This window comes from Lepeophtheirus salmonis, chromosome 3 (genome assembly GCF_016086655.4).
Source record: "Lepeophtheirus salmonis chromosome 3, UVic_Lsal_1.4, whole genome shotgun sequence".
In the NCBI taxonomy this organism is placed as follows: Eukaryota; Metazoa; Arthropoda; class Copepoda; order Siphonostomatoida; family Caligidae; genus Lepeophtheirus; species Lepeophtheirus salmonis.
In genome coordinates, this window is record NC_052133.2 from 47,455,973 (window position 1) to 47,480,615 (window position 24,643).

A 24,643-nucleotide genomic window follows, 5' to 3' on the forward strand; every position below is an offset into this window, starting at 1 on the left:
TCCAAAATGAACCCTTGGCCCATGGATTGATTAAGGTTACGGCTAATACAGCAAGAAGGTTAAAAAATATGGGCTGATGTTATTTTGAATGGGGTCTCAATCATTTGTGTAGTGTTGGTGGTGGTGGATTTTAACCTACTTAGTGGTCTTGCCGTAGTCATAATCAACCCATGACCCCATTATTTTGGAGCATTTTGAAGGAACCTATATGCATTGTCAAACAGTGGTGGTAGACTTTATCCTCATTGGTGTCTTTTAGCCTTAATCTACCCGTGAGCCTAGGATTTATTTTGTAGTATTTGGAGGGGGACTAAATACTTTTTGAAATATAAGTGGTGGTTTTTAACCCCCGTTGTGTTCCTGCGATAGTCTTAACAGCCCCATGTGCTCGGGGCTCATTATGAAACAATTTTTGGGCTGAGGTATTCTGATTTTGATAGTAAATGACTGGAAATTTCCCTAATGGCAATTTTCCGAACACATCCTGTATTATACCAAAGTTAATAGCTGAGGGGAATGTTACAACCTTCCCCATGCCTTGTCCTCTCCAAGGTTAATAGAAATACAAGGTTAGACCATCATGTAATCGGGCTTGCTAGAATATTCAATCTGCTGTATCCTATCGACTGCTGGGCAAGACAGGCAGATTTTGACAAAACACACAATCACCCATTGTATATGACGTCACTATTTCTAGAATTTTCAATTTAATGTATCGTACCGACTCCTGGACAAGAAAAATAGATTATGACAAAATATACAACCACTCATACACTATGACGTCAGTATTAAACATCAGTCGTATAACTTTGTATTTCTATTGACCTTGGTCCTCTCTATATCTTTGTTTTTTACGGGTAGGACACACATTAATGATGTTTTACTGGTTGCTTATGATTACTATATCCCTTTTTTAATTCCTTCACAATACATTGACAAAGGAAATATTTATTTTTGTTGTTGTTGTAGGTACATCCTCAAGAAACTTGTATATGTATGTAATTTAACAATTTTTGTAACTGTGCATATTAATAAAACCATGGGAAAATGGTGTAGAGAGGTAACATGGCCATGACCAATGAATTTGAGTAACATTCATGGGGTATTAATAAAATAAATCTCTATACACGTATATTTTTTGTACAATATACAGGATGCACCAATATAACTTCCTTTTCCCCAAAGGAACAAAATAAGTTTTATAAATCCAAATTTTGTTATTTTTGTTTCATAATGGTAGTAACACATTAAAATTTTTGTTAAACATACTTTTAAAAACCATATCAGATATCTGACGTCCTCCATTGTCCTTGCTCCGAACTTATATACCGGGGAGTCAATTGAAATCTGAACAATTACTAATTCAATAATTAGTTAATGTTGAGAGGTATAAATTAGTTGATATTTCGATATATTAAAACATAAATAATTGGTTACAAAACAGAACAAACTTGAGCTCTCTAGCTTTCGTAAATGACACTTGAACGTGATCCACAAATTTCCATTCGCGCACTCCAAGTAGATGGGAGTTTCCATGAACACTGTCTATACCATCAACAAGTCCTATACGTTGAAGACAAAGAAGTGCTATGTCAAACAGGCTTAACTGGATCCGGAGGAGTATAAGAAAACAACCCAGGACAATCCCTTTAAGTCCATGAGGACCCCCTGCAAAATATTTATACCAGACTGTCCCTCAAATCCCTGTTAGCCAGCACTGGGAGGTCATGACAGATGACTACATCCGCAGCGGGTGTCCGGCCTTCCGCCTTCTGGAAGCCATCATTGTCCCTTAAGGCGGTTACATTAATGATTAATTTGGGTGGAGTTCTATTGTTAATAAATAAATTAATAATTTTTGAAGTTTAAAATTCAAAGTGCTCAGATTTTAATAAACCACCCGGTAATTAAAACCTATACTTGAAAGCTTGGAAGCTCTGTACTTTTTTAATAATAAAAATGGTGTTTGACAATAAAATGGATCTAAAAAATGCTATATAAAGACCGCCATGGCCTTAAAGGCCAAAAAATTGTTATTAGAACCATCTCTTGAGCCTTCAAAACATAAATGAAGTTTTTGAACCAAATCCATTCGGGTTCGCTGTGATTTCCGAATAAACTCACACAAAGATATTCGTATTTATTATATAGATTTTAAATTGTCAACAAACAGTGTCTTTTGCACCAATATATTTTGAATTGCAAGAACTTATTGTGAATCGAGACAGCAATATATTGCTTATCATTTCCGGTTCTTGTGCTTATTTTCGTTTGTTGCATTTTTTGGTATATTTATAACCTTCTAATATTCACTCTGCATAATTTTAGGTAAATGAAACACGTCGTTACTTTTATTGTATTACGCAAACTATCAAACTATCTTCCTGAGTTACCTTACTCCACCCCTAGCCACCCGTTACGGTTTTCAGGACTCCTGCTGGAACTTGGGGCACTTTGCATTCTGTGTATGATTGCAGATTTTCTAGTGACGCTCGAGTGCCACCAAACTGATCATATATATATAAAAAAACAAAATAAGCCGAAGCCCGGAATCGAGACCGATGAAGCTTAACTGAGACCAAAATCGTTGAAATGAAAGAACCGAGACCAATAGAACCTTGAATCTGAACCGGGTAAAACCTTGGTCATAAGTTATAGGATTAATATATTCATTTTACATTGAGTTGTATAAAATAAGAACTAAAACGAGTGTGATTCTTTTTGTAGATGCCACCTCTACAGTGGTTTATTTTATTTTCCAAAGTTTGTTTCTTGAAAAAAACAAAAAAAAACATCTAAGAATCTAAACATCTAAAATAGAAATACCATTTTGTAAAAAAAAACTTCATTAAATTGACACATTTTAATGAAGGGCCCATCAAAAGGTTTAACTTTTTTTTAAAAGGTCTTATATAATTATAAAAAGTTAATAAATAAGATATATATTATTTAAAAGGCCCTATAATAAAAAAATAAAATACATTTAGAAAAAAACTAAAATATAGTCTGCCGGTGAATAATAAAATATCTACATAAATCATTTCTCTTCTAACTCTTTATTTGACATTAACAGGAGCTAATTCTTAAAGTAGTCGTCTCTCAGCCTCTGTTTAGTCAACTTCAGGGTCTTTTTGGCCTTGTAGAACACTGCTGGCACTACTCAGTAGGCCAAGATCATTTCAAGACCTTCAGAGTCATCAGACATATATTTTCCACTTCCTGCTTGGCTGTATCCATTTTTTTTTTGGAACGTTAGGTGAATAAATTACTCTCTCTCTCTGCACACACTGAGACGGCTGGCTGGATGGCTGATCTTCAAATAAGGTGGTCTCCTCTAGAAGGAACGTTTTCGCTTTTTCTTGAGTGTCCTCAGTAAGAAAGGCTACTTTGAAGTGAGGTATATTAGCTGATATGTCATTTTGTTCAAATTGATCGGATTGCAATTTTTTTGCCATTTCTGTTAAATTATAGCGATATAAAGATAAGGACCAATTGCGATACTGGAATCAGCGATATAATATCGCCATATCGCAATTGCCGATCAGAAAAAACTCTGATCAACAAGCCTGCTTATTTTAATGCTTTATAAGAAGTGTTACAGTCATCTGATTTAAAGCAAGCATGTCACTTTCTGTTTGATAACTTGTTTCCAATGCAACTTCATAATACCCTTATCGTAGAAGGTCTTGTTCCTATTGTGGAAAAAACTGGACAACAAATTTTCAAAGGCATCTATTGAGGCCCAATTTTTAATCCCAAGCGCGTTGGCCAAAGACAAGAACAGGGGGTAGTCATTTGGTGCCAGGTTCGGACTGTAGGGCTGATGCATCAAAAATTCCCATCCGAGCTTCCAGAGCTTCTGGCCCGTCTTCAAATATATGTGCGGTCGCAATTCTTCTCTTATTCGAGTTAATTTTCATATAATTATCATCTGCATATGGTTTAAAAAGGTTTTGTGATCGATGTTCAGCTCATGGGCGATGCTACGACTACTAATAAGATGGTTTATCTGGGTATTTTCCATGACTTTATCGACTTTTCGACAACAGGTGCCATTCACCTCGACTACAACGGAACAAAATTGCTCGAACCACTGTTGTTAAATACAAACCGAAAAAGTATCGGCCCTCTATAGATCGCAAATTTTCTTGGTACCATTTGACACTTTTTTCCTTTTCAGGTAGTATAATATGACATTGGGACCTCCATACACGACGCCCGTTACTTCACAACTTAACCAACCCGCATTAATGTCCGAAAAGTGTCTGAAGTATATACCATTACCTTCAAAACGCCTTATCCTATCATCCGATGTGATCAAAAATGAAAAAGATATACTAGTCTATCCCAAATAACGAAACTGTGATACAGACACACACGGTTTTGATCAATAATGAGATTAATATTAGGCCATAATTGAAGCTGTCCCCATAAAAGAAATCACCATCTTCTACGACTATGGACGTCATTGTTGAGCAATCATTTTTGGGTATTGAAGAAAAAAGATTAAGAACCACTTCTTTCAGTGTAGTTTTTTTGGGGGTGGGGGGGATAATCACATATTCAGTGGAAGAAATTAGTATTTGATCCTTTCTTGATTTTTGTTAGTTTGCCCACTGTTAAAGATATTATTTGGGATTGAGATAGTAGTACAATCAAAAAACACATAATGTGAAAAAATACACGCATAATTGAAAATAAGATGAGTTGTGGTTTAGATACACTTTTTTTATTTGTACATATCTCTGCTAACAACACTAGATTTTTTTATTCTTCAAGGTTTTACATCTAACAAGCTTACCAGGTATATAATTAATAATATCTACACTATTAGGTTCATTCATTGATATTTTAAAATCCATTAGTAATTAATATTTACAAATAGAGGCATATTTTTCAAGTGCTTTTTGCTTGCAAAATTCTATTTAACAACATGTTTGATGCAAATATAAAATATTTATAAAAGAAATGCCTCTAAAATGAATGGACTACTGAGATTCATTTCTTTATTTTTGTTTATAAAGTTATATTTTTTCACAAATAAGCGGTAAACAATTATTTGAAAGATTAAATAACAGGAGTTCTATAAATATATATTGCAGGGGAAGGATGGTAAATTTAAGAAATTATGTTTTCACAAGCAATTTAAAAAAATAAAATAGATGCGAAACTAATTGCTAATTTATATAAGAAGGAACAGCTGCTATACGGCTTATAACATTAAGGAAATTAAATATAAAAAAATTATTAAAAAAACAAATTTGATTAGTAATACCTATTTATTTGTTAATTTAATTCATAACAAGAGACAAAGAAAATATGAAGGCAGCAGACATGTAAATGTCAAAAATATTTCTAAAATAATGTTTATTATATCATTCCATGAATAGCGCCCTCTAGCGAATGTTTATGTTTCCTATAACATTCTGTATTTATTAATAATAAACAAAATCATGCTGCCGTCTTTGAGGTTTGGAGTCTCCCTCTCTCGCTCCATATTCTTCACTCCAATTCGCCATGGTAGTGGTCGTAAAGTTGGTAAACATGGTAAGCCTCGTTGGATACCCGTAGCTCCTTCAAAGGAATTCATTCTTCCACCACAGGATCGATCTTCTCAAGAGGAGAAGGTATGTTATACTATGACGTCATATTTGCAGCTGATTTACTTATATACTGATGTACATTTTGTATTGTTATGACGTCATGTTATTACTCTTCTTTTAATTGATTTTATCTATTAAATTATTACTAATTATGGCAACATATGAATTAATAATGTTTTTGGATGAAATAATAACGTTATTTGTTAGGTTTTGAATGGCGTTAAGTTGTTATTTATGGGGATCATGCTTAGAATTTGAGGATAAAAGCGTCATTTTCATTGAAAGTGGAATTCTAAATGGAACTAATAGCTTTTAACCAAAATTATTTGTTGATTAATTGATGTGGAGTCTTTTTCAAATACAAAATACAGCCCATTCACAAATTAAATTGAAAAATATATTGTTAAACACACTTAAATCAGTATATCTTGAGTCTAGAACAAAATTGTAACAAGTGTACTAGCATTGTTTTGTGATTATATGTCGACGATTAATGTTTTTTAAATCAGAATATTCATAAATACATATGTATATAATTATTTTTTGTATCATATATTTGCTTTGAACTTATATGATACATAATATCTGACATGTACGATATTTTCATTTCAATCGGGAATGATCAATGACATTTTTCACACAATAAAATGCGCCGTTGAGATTTAAAAGAATCTCTTAGTATAACTAGACCAAGGCTTAAAAAGTCACTTTTTTGTGGAAAATGAGGTTTTCAGCTCACATCAATACACTATTATAATAATTATCCATATTTTACAAGTATTCTAAGGAAATATTCAATAGAACGTTTTTACGTGACGTTGGCATTGTTGAAGTCAATCATCTTAGGGGCCTAATAACCATGTTTTATATGAATAAACCCCTTTCCCATTAAGAACTACTGCCGTCAAAGATAAAAGGACTTTAAAGTAGACTTATGAGCGATAACATTTTGAAAGATAGTAAATATTTATTGTATATGTAATAGAACCTAATCTTTGTTAGAGGAACTGAACCCCAACAAAGTTTCATAGGAACATTCACCGAACCCTTCTTAATATGTCCAGCGGAGTGTGTCATCAGGAACCATAAGTTGAATGTGTGTCTCGACCTCCACTGAACCCCTGAGACTCACTCAACGAATCCAGATTAAGAGCCTCAACCCTAATACGTATTGAAAATAGGCTATTGGATCTTAATATATTCTTATTTACATAGTGTAGCCAATAAATTAACTTTTAAATTGCAGTGGAAATAATAAGATATTTTACTACAGTTTTCCTACTTTAATCATTTCTAATCGATACAAAGCTGTAAAAATTTTACAAATCTATTCATTTTATAGAGATTTTCAGTACCTAATAATGATATTTAATTCAAATTTCACTGTTGTTCCTTGGCATCAAGTTGAAACTTTTTTCATTTTTAATACTATTTGATTCAGTTTTTGAGGTTTTTTTTTTTTTTTGAAATTTCAATTTTGTTTAATAAATATATCAACTCAAGGTCCCTAGTACGACGTTGCTTTGATTTAGGATGCAATATGTGACCGTCAATGAAAATACACTATACCTAAAGTCTTTGTTACAAAAATGTGTTCATGTGTGCGTGAATATTTGACTTACTGCAAGGATTATTCACCAATATTATCTCAAAACAATAATATTACATTTTTTCACTGATTTTCTAGGCCCACGATATATTGATAATTATACTAATGGTACAATGATTATGATGAGGATTCTAGAGCATTTGCTCAAATATATGTATTTATTTTTCTTGGATATTAAATTTCATCTAGGTGTTTCTAAAATTATGCGAGGGATAATTAGGTGCACCAACGTTTCATAATTTATTTTGTATTCCTTTGAAATAACTATTGAATATTATTTATATAATTCATTTCGCATGATAATTAAACCTCATGTGATCTTCATTTTGTACAAGTTGTCGGAAAATAACCTTTCCATTTACAAATAAGATATGAAAATCATTGGAGTGTCTCTCCTTTGTTTTCAGAAAGAAAAATATTAAATGTAATAAGTACAAATACAGGGTTATTAACAAGTTTTAAAGGTGTTATATATGGAACTAAATTAATTTTCAGCACTTAATCAATCAATCTGCAATCGAATAGGCATATTTTCAATCCGTCACAATTGTAAATAGGGATTGATAAAATAAAAATCCCTACTTTAGTCATCAAATATCCTTTAAGGAAGACAGTTGAAGCTCAATACAATTATAGAAAGACGACATTGCGAATTCTTCAGAGCTTAGGCAACTCAATATGTCTTAATACTATTATTAAATTTACAATTTGGGAGCTTCAAAGTATAGTAGCTGTGATGATAAGCCAAGAAGTACCCGTGTAAAGTCAGGAAGAATCCGGAAGAACTTAATAATTGTTAATATTTAATTTTGTTTTATTAATAATCGCGGAAATTAATATCTTTAAAACTTATGAATGAATAACCTTGTATTTATAAAATAATTTGTTAATAATATGTTTTTATATTAATTTAATTTACAATTCGGTCGTTAAACAATTTATTGATATTTTCTAAATTATAAGTTAATTTATTTAATTGCATTACAGGATCAGTATGATCACTTATGGGATAAGTACAGAGACCACTATTCCGCAGTATCTCAGTTCCTATGGGAAGAACATCTAAAAAATTCAGCGGTAGGAGAGGCCGCTAAACTCAAAGAGTCACATGAATTAGAAGAACAAAATAGACTTATTATGGAAAACGAGGCGGAAAATGCTCGAATCGCAGCACTGAGGAAAATTCGACTCGAAAATGAAGCATGCTTAAAGGAAGAGCAGATCAAAGCCGAAGTTCTAATACAAGAAGCAAAAGAGGTCGACAGGATCAAAAAGGCAGATCAGTTTATAACTCAGCAAGCTGAAGAATTTAAAGATCGTGTTACCCTGGACAATTTAGTGTTGAAAATTGAGAAAGCTCTGGATAGTCCCGTGGACTATGAATATGCTATAGACAAGGAAGGACATATTTACAAGGGGCGATATACTAAATCCATACTGGTTCCTTCAGATCAAAGAGAAAAAATAGAGGTCCCTAAGCGTGAAGACATTTATATCGAAGTCCAAAATTCATAACAACTTGGAAACAAATTTTATTAATATAATATATATATATATATATGGTATAATAAATTCAATAATATAATATAGTAATATGATTCGATATAAAGTTAATTTTTCACTTTTTTGTTAAAAAAATACAGTCAAGAAATTAAAAGAATGAATTTTCTATGAGAGGTTTCAATGGATGATTAAATTTTTGTCTTGTCGTTGATAGCGTCCATATTAGCTAAAGTCTTTTTAATTCTCAAGGCGGTAAGTCTGGCTGCTGAGTTGTGATAGAGACATTCCTTAATAATTTTCGAAAGAGATCTCAGATTCTGGAATGAAAAATACATTTTAAAAGCTTCAGTGCATTAATAATTATTATCATAGGGGAGACGGGGACAGTTGTGATACTTTGTTTAATTACCCGTAACTAGTTTAATGCATACACTCAAAAATTTAACCCAAGATACCAACATATGTCTGTATTGATGGAATCTATTAAAAAATTATAACAGTAAGTAATTCTCACACAAAATGAATATAAATACAACCCATGAAATTGCACCATGGGTAAATATATTGTGTCAGTCCTTATTTAGAACTGAAGACTCCCGTCCAGTTCAGTCTCGGTACGGTCCAGTTCTGCATATCAGTCTTAAAAATTTCTAAAGCTCGGTCCTTGATAAATTGAATCAACCTTAATTCTCCTTTTTTTAAATCAGTATCGACAGTCCGAAGGACCGGTCCTAAAACTGGACTGGACTGAATAAATAAGAACTGATACAGCACTAGTTAAGAAACCGGCTGTAAGAGTTAAAAAATCGAATTTGCGTTATACATTAGTAAAATTTGACTAAATAATATTTTTTGAGAAATTAGTTACAAAATTTTTCAATCTATGATAGGAGATAAAGATATATATCATGGATCACTGATCAGAATTATTGATCCAATAAATTCACTATCAAAAATCTCTTTAGGGTCCTGGTTTGGGCTACAAACATGTTTGATGTTAAGTGATAATATATAAATCATAATTAAGTATTAAGAAGAAAATTGGAGCACTTGATGCATCTGTCCTCTTAGTACTAAACATTACAATATCTCAAATCTCTCCTTAATGATTGAATCTGGGTAAAATTATTTTAACGGAAGTAATTTCTAAATAATCAAATTGTATAAGCTACATAAAAAAACAAACAATGAAAAACTGACGGCCTGATGAGAGAAAATTAATTTTATCCCTTAAAATCAGTTTTTATCCAATATCTCAAAGCTAAATGTACAAAAACTATTGATTTTTTGTCCCAAAATAATCTGCATTATATTATAGAATGGTATCACACATTTTGTGGATGTTGGAGAAAAGAGCCTGTTGCAACTGTCCTCTGTTACTCCCCTCCCCCCCGGCAATAATAAGCACCACAAACCTCAGATGCCTGCCAACGATTAGGAATCGTAGGTCGAATTTTCTTGTCACAAACAACTTTTTTTTATTTCTTCTATCGAAGGATCTGGATCAACAACATCGAAATAAGGTAATTGGTAGTCTTCATATATGCCGCCCACATTAGTACGACGACCCAGTTCCCAAAATACGAGTCCAACCGCATATACATCAGCACGTTTCCAAGAATCAAAATGATTCTCATGAATGGATTCGTCCAGTATTTCCGGAGCCATGTAGCGCTTAGTTCCAACTTTATTGTTAAGAGGTATATCAACAGTCTCAGTTTCAGCGTTGTGACGAACACATAAGCCCAAGTCTGCAATCGCGCAGTGTCCGTCTCGCTTTACAAGTATGTTTTTAGACTTTAAATCTCTGTGAGCAATGGCTGGTTTACCTATCATAATTATAAGTGAATATAATGTTATATTCTGGTATAAAATCCTACGAACCCTTAGTTCCAATAATTTCCATGTGAAGATGTGCTAGACCCGTAGCAATAGACAATGCCATCACCAACATTTGATTTGAGTTGATGACATTTCGAGAAATATAATCAAAAAGGGATCCCTGTTGATGGTAGTCTGTCACTAACCATAACTGTGTCCAAGTTCCGTTGTCTGGAAAATAAAGGGGGGGGGGAAATTTATAGTTGCATTCAAAAAATATGGTTTTTTAAATTACATTACAATAAGTTAAGAGAGGCACTTCGTAGGAAAACACTGAAAAAGTTTATACGCATACATAATTACAAGCTACAATTTTCGTAATTATCACATTTTCTTTTCGTAAATTCCCCATAGCTATATTCTAACACATATAATCTTTTCTATTTCCTTCGCCATATATTTAATAGCACTATGAAGTTTAATACCTTTGATAGTAGCTGCAAAATAAACTGTAATTTGCTGCATTTAATTTAACAACGAGACAAAGCAATTTTATCTACATAGACTAGGTCATATTAAAACCCCATAGTTACTATATTGATTTAAAAAATTCTTTTAAAGTTCAATAAAGTTGCTGCAAATTCACGTAAATTAGGTTATGATCTGAATTGCTTTAAATCTATTTACAGATGGGATTTGTCAACATAAAAACAATCTTAAACATAAATCAAGAAACCAATTAATTCCAAATCCATTGTTTTAATTCATTAATATAAACTTATTTCGGTGGAATATCGGCTTTAAATTATAAGCTCTGGGATGGATCAATATGCACAAGAATATTAGCTATAGTCTAAAACTTTGTTTTGCTCCGATATGCCCTTTAAAATATATTTCTATAATTGATAAAGGAATTTTTACGATGTTTATGTGCAGTTTGTGCAAATTTATGCTTGAAGCAAAGGATTTCTCAAAAATAATTCATTAATAAAAATGTAAGATAATTAAATCGAGAATACAAATGTCATCAATATTTATTTTTTGAGAAAATACGAGCTTGTTTTTGTGTTGATGAACACATATGTTACAATAATATGTACGATTAACTTTGGTTATGATTAACTTTTTTACCTTTGTTGTCGGCAGCAATGAACCCTAGGATATTTTCATGCCTTAGCATGATAGTTTGATAGATTTCAGACTCTCTACACCAAGATAATTCATCTCTTGTAGAAAAAATTTTGACAGCCACATTCTCTCCCCGCCAATGACCTCTCCAGACTTCACCAAATCTCCCTTTTCCAACAATTTCAGATAACTGAACCTGTCTTGCTATACTTCGCTGAACCAAAATAGGCAATCCAGATCCTGAACCCGTACCAGTATCCTCCAGCATTTCATTAAGAGTCTGTTGACTTTCATCAATGAGTGGAACATCTTCTCTAAGTCTTTTGATTGTTGAGGACCCAGCATCAGAGCAGGCTCCTCTATTTTTACCCTTTGACTTACAACGTAAGTCAAAGGATCGTCGCCATACGAAATAAGCTCCCCCAAGGATAAGAGCCATTAAGACTAGGCATATTGGTAATGCAATAGTTAAGTATATCAAAATAGTGTTTTTGAAGTTAAGAGCGTCTGAAAATGAATGATTGAATTTTCATTAGTATAATGTGTGGCTTTCAGAAGTATATGTATGTAGGATTATAAACCGGTTACTGCCCTTACCTTCGTCATTAGTAACATTTTGAAGACTAAGTGTAACGTTTGCATTACAATAGGATACATTTCCACAACATCCAACTCGGAATTCACTTTTTTTTGCTTCAGAACTGAAACATATGAGAGGACGATCCCTTGGAGCTAGTGAGAATTCGTTTCTACACCTAAGAAAAATAAGTTAATAAAACTAGAGTTTTACATTCATTAAGGCCACCTATGTAATGTTAAAATTTATCAACCATGCCAAAAATTAATTCAGTACCTACTTAAATGTTAGTTTTCACTTTTGCTTTGCATTTTTTTATTAATAAAATCTTTGGCTAACTTGTTCTTTGCTAATAGAAAAACTATTTTTATATTAAATTGATTAAACCGTAAAGCTATCTAATTATATGGAATGCAGTTTCTTTTGGAGCCATTGTGGCCTTCACACTAATTAATAGCAAATGTCACGAATAAATGAATATATACGTATATACAGTGTGTACCAATTATTGACAATTAAAATCAAACCAAAGATGGAACTCCTTTGGAAAAACGATAAGATCATGTAATTTTATAGGCTTTTTTTGCTGAGAATAAAAATAGCTCTTCAGAAACGTAAGTTCCATTCATGTCGAAAAACGAGATGGCTAGTCTTATTTAATGCAGATGCTTATGTAAAGTGGATTACGCGATACCCAAGGTTAATAAAAATACAGCAATATACATACAATCATGTAATCGGGCTTAGTCGAATTTTCAATTTGATGTATCGTACTGACTGCTGGACAAGACAGAGAGATTTTAACAACGGTACTCTAACAGTCAAGAAAGGCAATATCAACTTTTTGGCTTGTCCTTTCCTTTCTATTTTTGAGATGACCTTTTTCTAAAAAATAAATATTTCATTTTTTTTTCAAACCAGAACAAGGCCTATTGAACAAGAGGGCCCACTGCAATCACAGACGCCTAATGCAAGCCCTGACTTTTGGTTTTTAATCTACAAATAGTTTAAGTTTATGAAATAATTAATTAAGTACTTTCTATAAGACTAATTTGCTATTGTGATTTGGTAATATTTAAAAAGAAGACACTCAAACCTGGCCTAACAGCCATTTGCTTTAAGTGTATCACTACACTAAGCGGTCATATCCAGTTTTCAAACCTAGAATTGTTACAAAATAAGAAACTTAGTTTAAGAGATTGCCTTAAGCTACCGTAACCTGACTGGTTAATACAGGTTTGACTGTAGTCACAATACATTTGTAGCCTAATTGCCTAACCTATTTGCAAATTTAAATCAAGCATATTGTCACCATGTCGATGAATGTGAAAGTAGTTGAGTAATCAAAATTGTTATTCGCTGGAACGTACTGTACATATATTTTATGTCCATAGTTGGTAAATATTTATTATAGAATATAAAATGTAACGAATATACACCAATAGATACAATTAGTCCTTACCCGTAAGTAGTTCGAATCAGACCATTATTTTTAGCTACAGATTTAATGCAGTACCCATCGGTTTCACAAGTCCCGAAACAAGAGGAAATTCCATTCTCGTTGAGTATGCATTTCTTTTCTTGTAGATTGCAACCATCGAGTTCTATTCGAACATCGTAATGATCGAAAGTTGTGTCTTGAAACCCGCATAAACATTGTATCACTGAAAAAATAAAATAAAATATAAATTATATCCGTAGAATATTTAAAAAAAAAAACAACAACATTAAGAGTACTAATACATGTAATTAACTATACTTTTTTATAACAAAATTGATTGAGATAAATACTTCTACATCAATAATGGCTATAAAGTTCAGTTGTCAATATATGCCCACCCTTATTACAAAGATGATTAAGACGGAAATGCGAATAAATTCATACTTCATTTATTTGTGAACCCTTTTTTGAAATTCAAAATCGAAGTAAAACTTGAATTCAAATTAAAAATTGTTTTCGTTTAACAAAACTGAAAAATACATATAATTTTATCACTAAAAGGCCATAAAATGCAATTATGAGTATACACACTACGTTATTAGATGTATATACGTTAAGAGGAAAGCGAAGTCTGGAGTAGATAAAAGATCTTACTGATATCTTTTTTCCCCCACATAAGATGACGTTATTTTATATTTTCTGTAATTTTTCTTAATAACGATGCAACTTTTTTTTCCGTTGCCGGAATTCCCCTTGTTAATTAATTTGAAAGGGTGAATTCATCGAGGTTGCATTATTATTTACAGAGTAATAATCAAGTAATATTCAACAACCCTAGCGTCAAAACAGTAACCACTAGGGTAACATATTAAACAAATACTGATACTCATTTTGCCACTTGATTTATAGATTAATTACAGTGCATTTTCTTATCAGCTGCCGATGTGTGTCCTTCTTTTCTTCTAATCATTATTCTGAATGTTGATTGGTTGAATTATATTTAGCTCTGGTTAATTTGTAAATAATTCCCAAAAATATATCATTAAAAAAATATCCGCAAGGTGGTGTGACAGTCTGTAGCTTAATTAAACTACAATTTGAAAAAATGTTTTGAGGAGATAAATAATATTGCTCATGACGTTTAATTCTTTAGATCAGCTACAATCTGTTGTGACAAGGAAGGAAGGAGAAAAGGAAATAAACAATGAGATTTTCTAGAATTATTCCAATGTCGATCCCCAATTCTACTTCGAGTCCAAAAAGGACTTACAATTATAACTCTGCAACAAATCCCCAGGGTTACACTCCGTCATTTAAGAGCACACACGAATGTTTAATAAGGTTAGGAATATAATTGAATCTATTTAAGAAAGTTGTTCACTACTCATAAATTAAATAATTATAACAACTGCTAAGAAAACGAAAATTCATCATTTAGATTACCAATTCAAAAAAAAAAAAAAAAAACCCGGGCCAGCTAATAAATTGACTGGATTTACATCACTGAATATAAGTAAACGAAGTTAGTTCGATATTTGGGAAGAATTGACAAACTACCATTTGATTTTGTGCTTTTTATTATCTCAGTTTCTTTTCGGAAGATGGGTTGCGTGATTCAATAAAGGTAACGACGTATTAAATGCAAAAGTATCCATATTTCCTTTCTTGATCGAATATGAAAATTCAAAATGGAGTAAACAACAATTTAAGCTAAATTACATAAGTACTGCTGAATTGAAATTCAAAAGATTAATTTGCGATTAATATATTATGTATTTGATGTAAAGAGCACGAAAAATCCTACATCAATAAAAAGTTTAATCATCCTTCAAATGCAATAATTGCCTCATCAGCATTAATTTGATCATTTGAAGAAGTTGGCTAGTGCTTGAATGCAAATGAATTATGTTTTTATAATTGCGTATTGGACTATGTACCTAAATATTGTATTACTGTACACATCATACACGTATTTGCAAAAAGTTAAATAAGAATGGATCGATTAAGCTACTCAAGATATCCATTGAGATGAACCAGTATTCGATTTGTGCAAGTACCTAGCGTCTTATGTAATTATCGTGAAGATGCAAAACCATATTTAATGGATTGATTAATATATTTGTATATATAGTTTTTTTGTTATTTGGCCTTAAAATCATTCCGTATACATTAGCATTCAAAAATATTATTTAATATACTCACAGCTTTTATTTTTTTGCAACTCATAGAGTATTGATATTTCGTAAATCAATTCCAAATCCTCTACTTTAGTCATGAAAATTATGTCATTTTCAGAGGTGGGGACTTGAACTTAATATTTTGAAGACTCGACTTGAACTCACAACTTGACTTGGACTTGAAAGCTATTTTACACAACTCAACTCAAGAAGAACCTTAAAACTTATTATGGATTTGAAAAAAGTTCAAAAGAAATTTGAGGACTCCGACTGGACTTGACAGAAACATTCAAGCTTAAACTGGGCTCGATAAAAATATGTAAGTAATTATATTTGTAGATTTGGACTTATAGTGTAAGGACTTTTTCCCACTTCTTCTCCTTCCACATCATCATTCCATATTACATCTGACCTTATTTTATATTTTCTAAAGCTCCTCATTATTCTTTTATTCTTGAGGAGAGAACCTATTGTAGTTATTAACTATTAAGTGTAACCACGATTGTGTTTGCTCATACATGACGGATAATCAGGCAGAGAAATATAAGTTTAAGTACTTGTTGGAATTTGAGTATAATTGAGGATAGACATCGGAGTCATTTTTCTGCCTATATCATTGCTAGATACGGTGTGGGGTTTGTATTTATTTCCTTCATGTCTTAGTTACTTGCAGCTGATTTAATGAAATGCTATGGCAGCTTATCTGCTCTTCTCTCAAAAATTCTTCAAATTGTCAGGGTGGCCACGTTGATTTTCAGTTTTCCGTTGGACTGTGTAATATTCGTAAACAAGATTATGCCTTTATGGGTCTAGTGGTTCAGGTTCTTGAACTGCTAGAACCGACAAAGTCGAACCGTGACCGCAATATATTGCTTATCGGTCTCGGTTCTTGTGCTTATTTTCGTTTGTTGCATTTTTTGGTATATTTATAACCTTCTAATATTCCCTCTGCATAATTTTAGGTGAATGAAACACGTCGTTACCTTTATTGTATCACGAAAACTTTCCTCCAAAAAAGAAAATGAAGCCCCGAAATCATCTGTTAGTTAGCAAAATAAGTCAACCATCTTCCTGAGCTACCCCCGTAGCCTCCCCTCATGGCCCCACTTTCAAAAACATTGTCTTAAGTAACCTTAGGTTTCGAGGCACCTGCTGCAGCACTCTGCGTATAAGGTAGCTGCGGCCTTGTTTGTATCTAATATCATTTCCTGGACCCACATTTTCTAGCAGACGCCTCTTTTTTTAAGTGGCTGTTACCAAACTGAGAACCGAGACAGAGACCAATAGAACTACTGAATCTGAACCGAGCACAACCTTGTTCATAAATGATACAAAATTGACACCCGCCTAATTACTATATAGGACGAATATTATAATCTTTTTCTTATTTGCTGTTCCTGTTATATCAATGCTCAACTTATAATCAATAAGAAAACGAAAATATCCTTATAGACAAGGCAGGGAGAGCTCTAAACTACTCACATACGCTGCCGTTAAGGAAGTGAAATGATGCCATACATGGAGTTTTTGTTTTACATAGTTATGAGATTTTTACCTCTTGAGTAAGGGAGTTTGCTGATTGCCAACTACATTTTTTTATTATTACTTTATGCGCACCGGGAGGAAGTTTTTATTTACACCTCTAATTCATTATATATTTTTGATATTTGAATCTTTTTTACATCGACTTCGAATCGATTCTGATGTCATAAGGTACTCTATGGTACTTTAGATTTCCGATTGTAGACTGAGTACTTCCTAGCTCCAATGCTATGTACCTCAGCCCTTCATTTATCACAACAAAGCCATTTCTCTCTCCGAATGATTCAACTTTTGGAAATTATTAATTATAAAGCTACTAATAAAAAAAGAATGCAACATTTAATAAAATAGTTTTATTAATTATTGTTTATGAGGCTCTTGTAATTCAATCTGTTTTTATTGCATTCAACAGCAGTTTGCTTTAGGTATTTACTTATTTAAGTATGTTGTTATAGTGTGCAGTAGTGCCTTGCACTCACGGTTGTACATAAGAACTACAATCATTTTGCTTTTTATTCGAATCTATATTTTTTATATAAAACGCTATAGGTCCAAGTTACGATGTATACATACAATCCCCTCCGTTATAAATGGGATAATATTTTAAAATACTCTATGGGATATCTTTTAAGCTCTATACTGTTACCTTTTATGAGGCAACTGAGAAGTTGTAAATAAAAATAGGCGAAATTCATTGAGAAGCTAGAACGAAACAATCAAAATCAAAGTGGAAATAATCCGTTTTCCCAGAGCCAGCTAAATTTGGACACTAATTGATCAGGTGGTTGCCATTTCGTTTAAAAAGAAATGAACGCCTGAACAGGTACAAGCCAGAATTGGGGAAACACCATTGTGGTTTTCAAATTGAAACAAACTTCATACGATTACTTAAAAAAAAAAGAAGGTGACATTATCCATTGAACATACTTCTTTTGTGAGACGGCTCTCAGTCTTGTGTATACCTTGTTTCTTCTATGTTTTTCCTTCTCTATGTAACTTAAATATCAGCATAGAAACCTAAAGCCTCTACTTAATTATATTTAATTGAAGTACATTTTAATTTTGCATTTTATACCTCTTTTGTTCTAATTCAAAATGTATACTAATTAATTACCCATTGCGATTTGGAACAATGTTTGAAACATGATACTTTCTTAATATATTATTATATAGGTATGCACACACATTTTGAATTATTATAGGTAGAAAGAATCAATATTATTTTACAAAGTGAAAGAAATATATAAGAGAGATCACTACTTTTGAAATAAAATAGTACAAAGGTGCAAATTTTAAGCATGAATGTAGCATCTCCCAGGATTACAAAAAAAAGTAATTTTCGTATGAGGTTGCGAGAATATATTGATTTTAAATATGTCCCGAACAATAACCAGTGAAACCGACATTCAACATTGAAAGTGCACCGCTTAGTACTGGTTACCTCTTTAACAACCAGATTTGGTATATCGGAACAGTTAATAGGTTGAAAATAGTGAATAAAAGAATACAATACAGAATAAGAATTACATCTGGTCACCTGATTTAAGCGTGTTACCGCACTAAGCGGTCATATCCAGCTCCCAAGTAAGAATTTCATAACATTACAAAAATGTTACAAATATTCAGATTGTCAACTAAAAAAAACACCACTCCCGCTTTATAAGACATATTTTATACACCTCTGTTAACAGCTATGTAATAATTTGTGCAATCCCCAACCAGGAGTTGCACAAATTATTACATAGCTATTAACAGAGGTGTATAAAATATGTCCTAGAAAGCGGGAACGGCGTTTTTTAGTTGGTAATCTGAACAGGATTTTTCATTTTCTAACGCTTTTATCATTATTATTTAATTCTTGAAGACAGAACATACAAGTGTAAAGTAGTAACTAGGGCGTGTGCTTCCTTTAAAGACGGAGAGTAACAATGGAGGTTTGCTCGGGAGTTATAAATGTAAGTCCTTCTTGAACTTGGAGTAGAATTGAAGATCGACATCCGAGGTATTCCAACCCTTATGCCCTTGCTATATACAGAGTGAAATTTGGGGGCATCACTGGCTATTTAGGGGCGTGCACAGGATCTAATTTATGACGATGATTTTTTCTACAACTTTGAAAAATAAAATTACTTTTTTTTTTTTTTGGGAGGGGGGTATCCTCAATATGTCCTAACCCTATTAAATAGGTTAGCCTGTTTTTAAAAGTAAAGGCCTGAGCCTTTACATTTTGCCGAAGATCTAGTCATTTTTTAAAATACTTACATTGACTGTCAAGTACAAGACAAAGAAAATATTAACGGACTATAGGCTTATATACCCTCTCTTGACGTGTTAATGAATTGAACATGTATGCATGCACATAAAGGAATGTTAACCCCACATTCCCGTCATCCCATCAATGCTCAAACGTAAATTTTAGCATTATTGTATTCTTTTAAGCCAATATTTTGAACTCTTTCAGTTTTCCCCTATGCACGACCGCTTAATACAGGTTTTACTAGATACAATATAAAACCAATACCAAGCAAGTGTCACATAAATGAAGTATCATAATATTAATTCACTATTAATCCAATACAAAAAAAGAAATAATGCCAGATGGTCTCCAAAACATTCTTGTACGCAATACAAAAAAAAAATAAAAAATGAAACTACAAAAACATAAATAACTGCTAATTGTTCAAATATGAGAACATTCATTTATTTGTAATATAATTGATTGCAATTCGCATTTTTTTAAGAAAAAATAATTACAAAAATTATACACAGGATCAGCAACTATAAAAAAGTCCGAATACGAAGAAAAAATAGCTTAAAAACAATTTTCCAAAGACACTAATCTGTTTCTTCATAAATGACTTCGCAACAAGATGTTAAAAAATCTGGGGACCTGCAATTTTTGAAAGTTATTTTGACGTAGAAATTTTTTAAAAATTCAGAGATGGAAAGATGCAAATATCTGTTGTATTCCTACGGACGGGCCTTTGAAGACGATACTTGCAAAATAATTCCCCCTCCTTCCAGAACTTCACAAACTCCCCCATTAAAGGGAAGATGAATCTGGAAAAACGATGTAAATATCAGTCCAGATCAGTCTGGATACACATCACTCAAGACTCAAGGGAGACATAAGTTTTCACGTAGTCAAGGATAATTTAGAATCTATTAGGTTCTTAGGTGTCTATTTTTCTACTTATTTTCCATTTATCAGTGCACTGGTTGAATTCGAATGAACTTTTGTTCAAATGTTAAGGATTTCCAATAATTATTGAGTGATAATTCCGTAGTTTAGAAGAATTGAATAATTCCTACCAACATATTTTAGAACTTTTTCCTGTTTCTGGTTGGAGGAAAGTTTGCGAGATGCAAAAAAAGGATGGATGTGCTCTTCAAGCTAACAGACGCGTTTCGATACTTTGCTTTATAGTTCTTGCTCTATCAGCCTATCGCTCCTTAGTTCTTAATACAGTGATTCCCAACCTTTTCGTCAGATCGGAGTCTCTCAACATAATATTCTTTTTTGAGGGAACATCTAATTTTAGGCCAATATTATGGTCGAGAATTTTTTTATTTTTAACTTTTTGATGACTATTATTTCTCAGTAAAAAAATTTAAGACAGGTTTTTACTAGTATTGGGTTTGAGTCTAGAAATCCAAGACTGGTCTTTGACCGTGAAATTTTTTGTTGTACCAAATTAGTTCGGTCCAACATTAAATATCGGTCTGGACCGATCTCATATAAAAATTTAGTCTAGATCGGCCCAAAGGAAAAGTTCGGTTTAGATCGGTCCAAAAGAAAAATTCGGTCTAGTTCGGTCATCAAAAAATGAGCTAGACCGATTTTACTGATAAATTGTTTATAACATGACATCATATGTTTTTTCAAGGTACAATGTCGTTATACGAAGGTTAAACAGAGATGGCTCGGATTAATTTTGATCCCGCCGTTTCTTATATGTATACAGTATTTGTTCTAGAACTTATAGTGTAATGACAGTTGATCTAGAAAAAAGAAATGGTTTATCGTAATATATGAGACCAAAAAAATGGGTAATAATTTGAGAACAAAAAAAAAAATGGTCCATAAAGTGAGACCGAATCAAATCGGTCTACAAAGTGAGACTAAATCAAATCGGTCTACAAAGTGAGACCAAAAAATCGGTCCACGACGTGAGACCGCAGTCTGGACTGAAAAATTGGTCCTCATCGGTCTAGAAAAAGTCACTTAGGACCGAACCAAAAAAAAAAAAAAATCCGGTGCTGAATCGAGTTGCAACAATAATTTTTACGTATTAAGACATTTTTGGATGACCTTGCGAAGCTCTGGTTGGAAATGACTGCCTTAACAAATTAATTATTCATCCATAAATATGTAATTAAATTTCTATTATACATTCTCAAATCTAAATAATACAATTATAATACGAGGTACGAAACTTAGATGTGGACTGGATAAAAAAAAATACCGAGCTTCAGGCTAAGTCGGGCTACGAGGTGTCGGGTTTTGGTCCAGCCGCAGGACAAAATATAAGAATCTATACAATAAAAGTAATCCAATTTATACTCATGAAGCAAAAATATATTTGAAACATCAGAATGTAATATCTAATTGATGAAGTCAATTATCCCACAATGAAATCCCAATCAATTTAATAAAAAGGCATTGATTTTGAAGCTTTACATAAAAATAAACTTATATGTATGTGTTTATGACTTTTCAATCTTTCCAACATGCAAATTTCTTCAACATTAGACATTTTAGGTAGGTGCTTAGCGTATGTCGGTACGAAATCAATCACAGAAATAGGATCTAAAAAAGGTATTTGCAAGTGTGATACTTAAATAATCAATAAGGTCAACTTCAACTTATTTTTCATAAGGTGTTAAATCGAAGATGAAATCATTAATTAGTTGAAAAGGAATTATTTTACATTAGAACGGAATGTCGAACTGGAAAGTTCGGGCCAAGGGCTTGGCAAAAGGAGGTTCATGAGGGCTCGGACCTAGACAGAATCCACCTCTAGTACTAATATATAGGAAAGGAATGTGAATTTTAGAAACCACAAATTCAAGGAGAGAGAGTAAAGGCTTGCAAATAATTACCTTGTTTCTCGAAAATTATACCTACAAACATAATAATTTGTATAATTATGGAACAAAAATAAAAACTGCAATTGCCTCATCTCATTTTTTGACCGGTTTTTTCTACTTCTTGGAAAATGGGTGCAATAAGTATACTATGATAAAAATGGTGCGTCAAAATAAAAACCATCTTGATCAAAAATCAAGACAAAGATAAAATCTCAAAATATTTTTGATCTCATCCATAGACATAATTGAGTCTATTATGGGGTTTCTATTCAGTTTTCTAGGATGATTTAAAATACCCAAGAGTATTAGCTATAGTTTAGAACTTTTATTTGATTTAAGAGACTTATATTGGGTCCGATTTGGCCCCTTTGAAATATATAAAATCTATCAATTTGTCATTCTTTTTAGCGAAAATCAATTTCGCTACTTTAAGTCCAATTTGGAGTGACTCCAAAGGGTTAAAATGAACCATTTGTTGATATAAGTTGACCATAAATTGTAGAAGAATACGAATGTAATCCACACTCCAATTGGAAAAAAAAAATCATTCCATCTTACTTTTATGTTGACGGGGAAAATATATGTTATTTTTTTTTAAGCGCCTATCTTTAAAAGCATATTTTCTATAGTATGAATATCAGATGAAAGAAGTAATGAATCTATTTGGTATTTTTACAAAAGATTGGGACTTCTTATAAGATGATCGTTAATCATTACAGGATTCCACCCAGTATGTGATTCCATAAAATCAAATCTATCAATCTATGTTTCTTTTATTCTGACAATCAATGCTAGCTATTTCAAGTGTTATTTACAGCACCTCCAAAGGTTTAATCATGATAATTTCCTAGTATAAATGAACGATGATTTGTAGAAGAATACAAAATAATCCTCACTCAATTTTGTTAAAAAATCATTATGGGTCATATATACAGTTGTTGATCAAGTCAAACACAACCCCAGGAATAAAAAATTGCGTGTATAATGCACAAAACAAAACCACACCTTAGATTTCTTTAAAGAATTTTTAAAAACATTTTTCCTGGTTTAGCCAGCAAAGAGAAAGAACGTGCAAACCACATGTAACTTATCATTCGTTGATTAGGTCTAAAATATAATTTAAAATATTCATGAAGAATGAAATTGTTCAACGCTTTAGACACTAGCTAACAAAGGGCAGAATGTAAATAATCATTGGATTTCTCAACCTTTTCTCAACAAAAGATTTAAGAAACAAGCCTTGAACTATTATTCTTACCAATTGTGAGCTATTCTTTTTTTAATGTTGCTTTAATTGGTAAGATGAAGTTGCAATGATTAAATATAAGGAAATATTATAGGGACGCCCGCAGGATCATATATAGATAGATTTTTTCTTCGGAGGGGGCATGGTTTTTGGATTTGTTTTTTAATTTGAAAAATTAAAGTTTTTGAAAAACAAATTCAAGAATCAACAGCCATTCACCAAAAAATTAATTTTTTGTAAAAAGAAATTCAAAAATCCTAAGCAATTCTTAAAAAAAAAATTAAAAAAAAATATATATCTAAAATCCACAGCTTTTCACAAAACAATTAATTTATTGGAACATGATTTAAAATATCATCTGCCATTAAAAGAAATACAAAATTACATAGCTATTCTCAAAAAATTAAATTAAAAGAACAAAAAACATTTCAAAAATCCACAGCTGTTAACAAAAAATTACAAAAATTCGTAGCTATTCACAGAAAATTAATTTTTTTGGAAAAATAATTTGAAAAATTAAATTAAATTTCAAATATTTTTTCTTTTAAATTTCAAATATTAATTTAAAAGAAAATGAAATATTAAATTTTCTAGTAAAAAACAAAAATTCCTTGATTATTACTAATTTTTTTTTGGGGGGTGGGCTACAGCCCCTCCAGTACACCCTCTGCGGACGTTCCTACATTATAGTATTATAACTACTTCATCTGACCTAGATTGTCTTTGAAGTCCATCTACATTTACATTAATTTCCTTCTCTATGAACAACCAAGACACGAACCTACGCACACTGAATTCAAGAGTTTTTGAATTCATGGGCTATTCTTAGTTTAATAGTCGTTGGAAAATATTCACAGCTTAACGAATTTAACTTGTACAACCAACGTGTACAAGTTGCAACTAGT

At 32.1% G+C, this 24,643-nt stretch overlaps 2 protein-coding genes across 2 annotated transcripts in view; one reads left to right on the plus strand and one right to left on the minus strand.

Moving 5' to 3' along the window:
• The first annotated feature begins 5,420 nt into the window (after window positions 1-5,420).
• mRpS26 (mitochondrial ribosomal protein S26) lies at window positions 5,421-8,810 on the plus strand. Its single transcript, XM_040709429.2, has 2 exons — window positions 5,421-5,627; window positions 8,200-8,810. The coding sequence occupies exons 1-2, from the start codon at window positions 5,454-5,456 to the stop codon at window positions 8,725-8,727; spliced, it is 702 nt and encodes a 233-aa protein (XP_040565363.1). The 5' UTR covers window positions 5,421-5,453; the 3' UTR covers window positions 8,728-8,810.
• The window catches only part of LOC121115232 (TGF-beta receptor type-1), a 41,215-nt gene continuing 25,292 nt past the window's right edge, over window positions 8,721-24,643 (minus strand). Inside the window, 7 exon segments of the mRNA XM_040709428.2 lie at window positions 8,721-9,032; window positions 10,131-10,193; window positions 10,195-10,544; window positions 10,600-10,767; window positions 11,668-12,171; window positions 12,262-12,419; window positions 13,704-13,905. Of these exon segments, the coding sequence (XP_040565362.1) occupies window positions 8,904-9,032; window positions 10,131-10,193; window positions 10,195-10,544; window positions 10,600-10,767; window positions 11,668-12,171; window positions 12,262-12,419; window positions 13,704-13,905 (1,574 nt within the window). The 3' untranslated portion in view covers window positions 8,721-8,903.

Excerpts from the sequence above, each read along its gene's own strand:
- mRpS26 (XM_040709429.2), top strand. The coding sequence starts at position 5,454 with ATGCTGCCGTCTTTGAGGTTTGGAGTCTCCCTCTCTCGCTCCATATTC. Across the intron at positions 5,628-8,199 it reads GATCTTCTCAAGAGGAGAAG|GATCAGTATGATCACTTATG; the intron begins GTATGTTATACT and ends ATTGCATTACAG.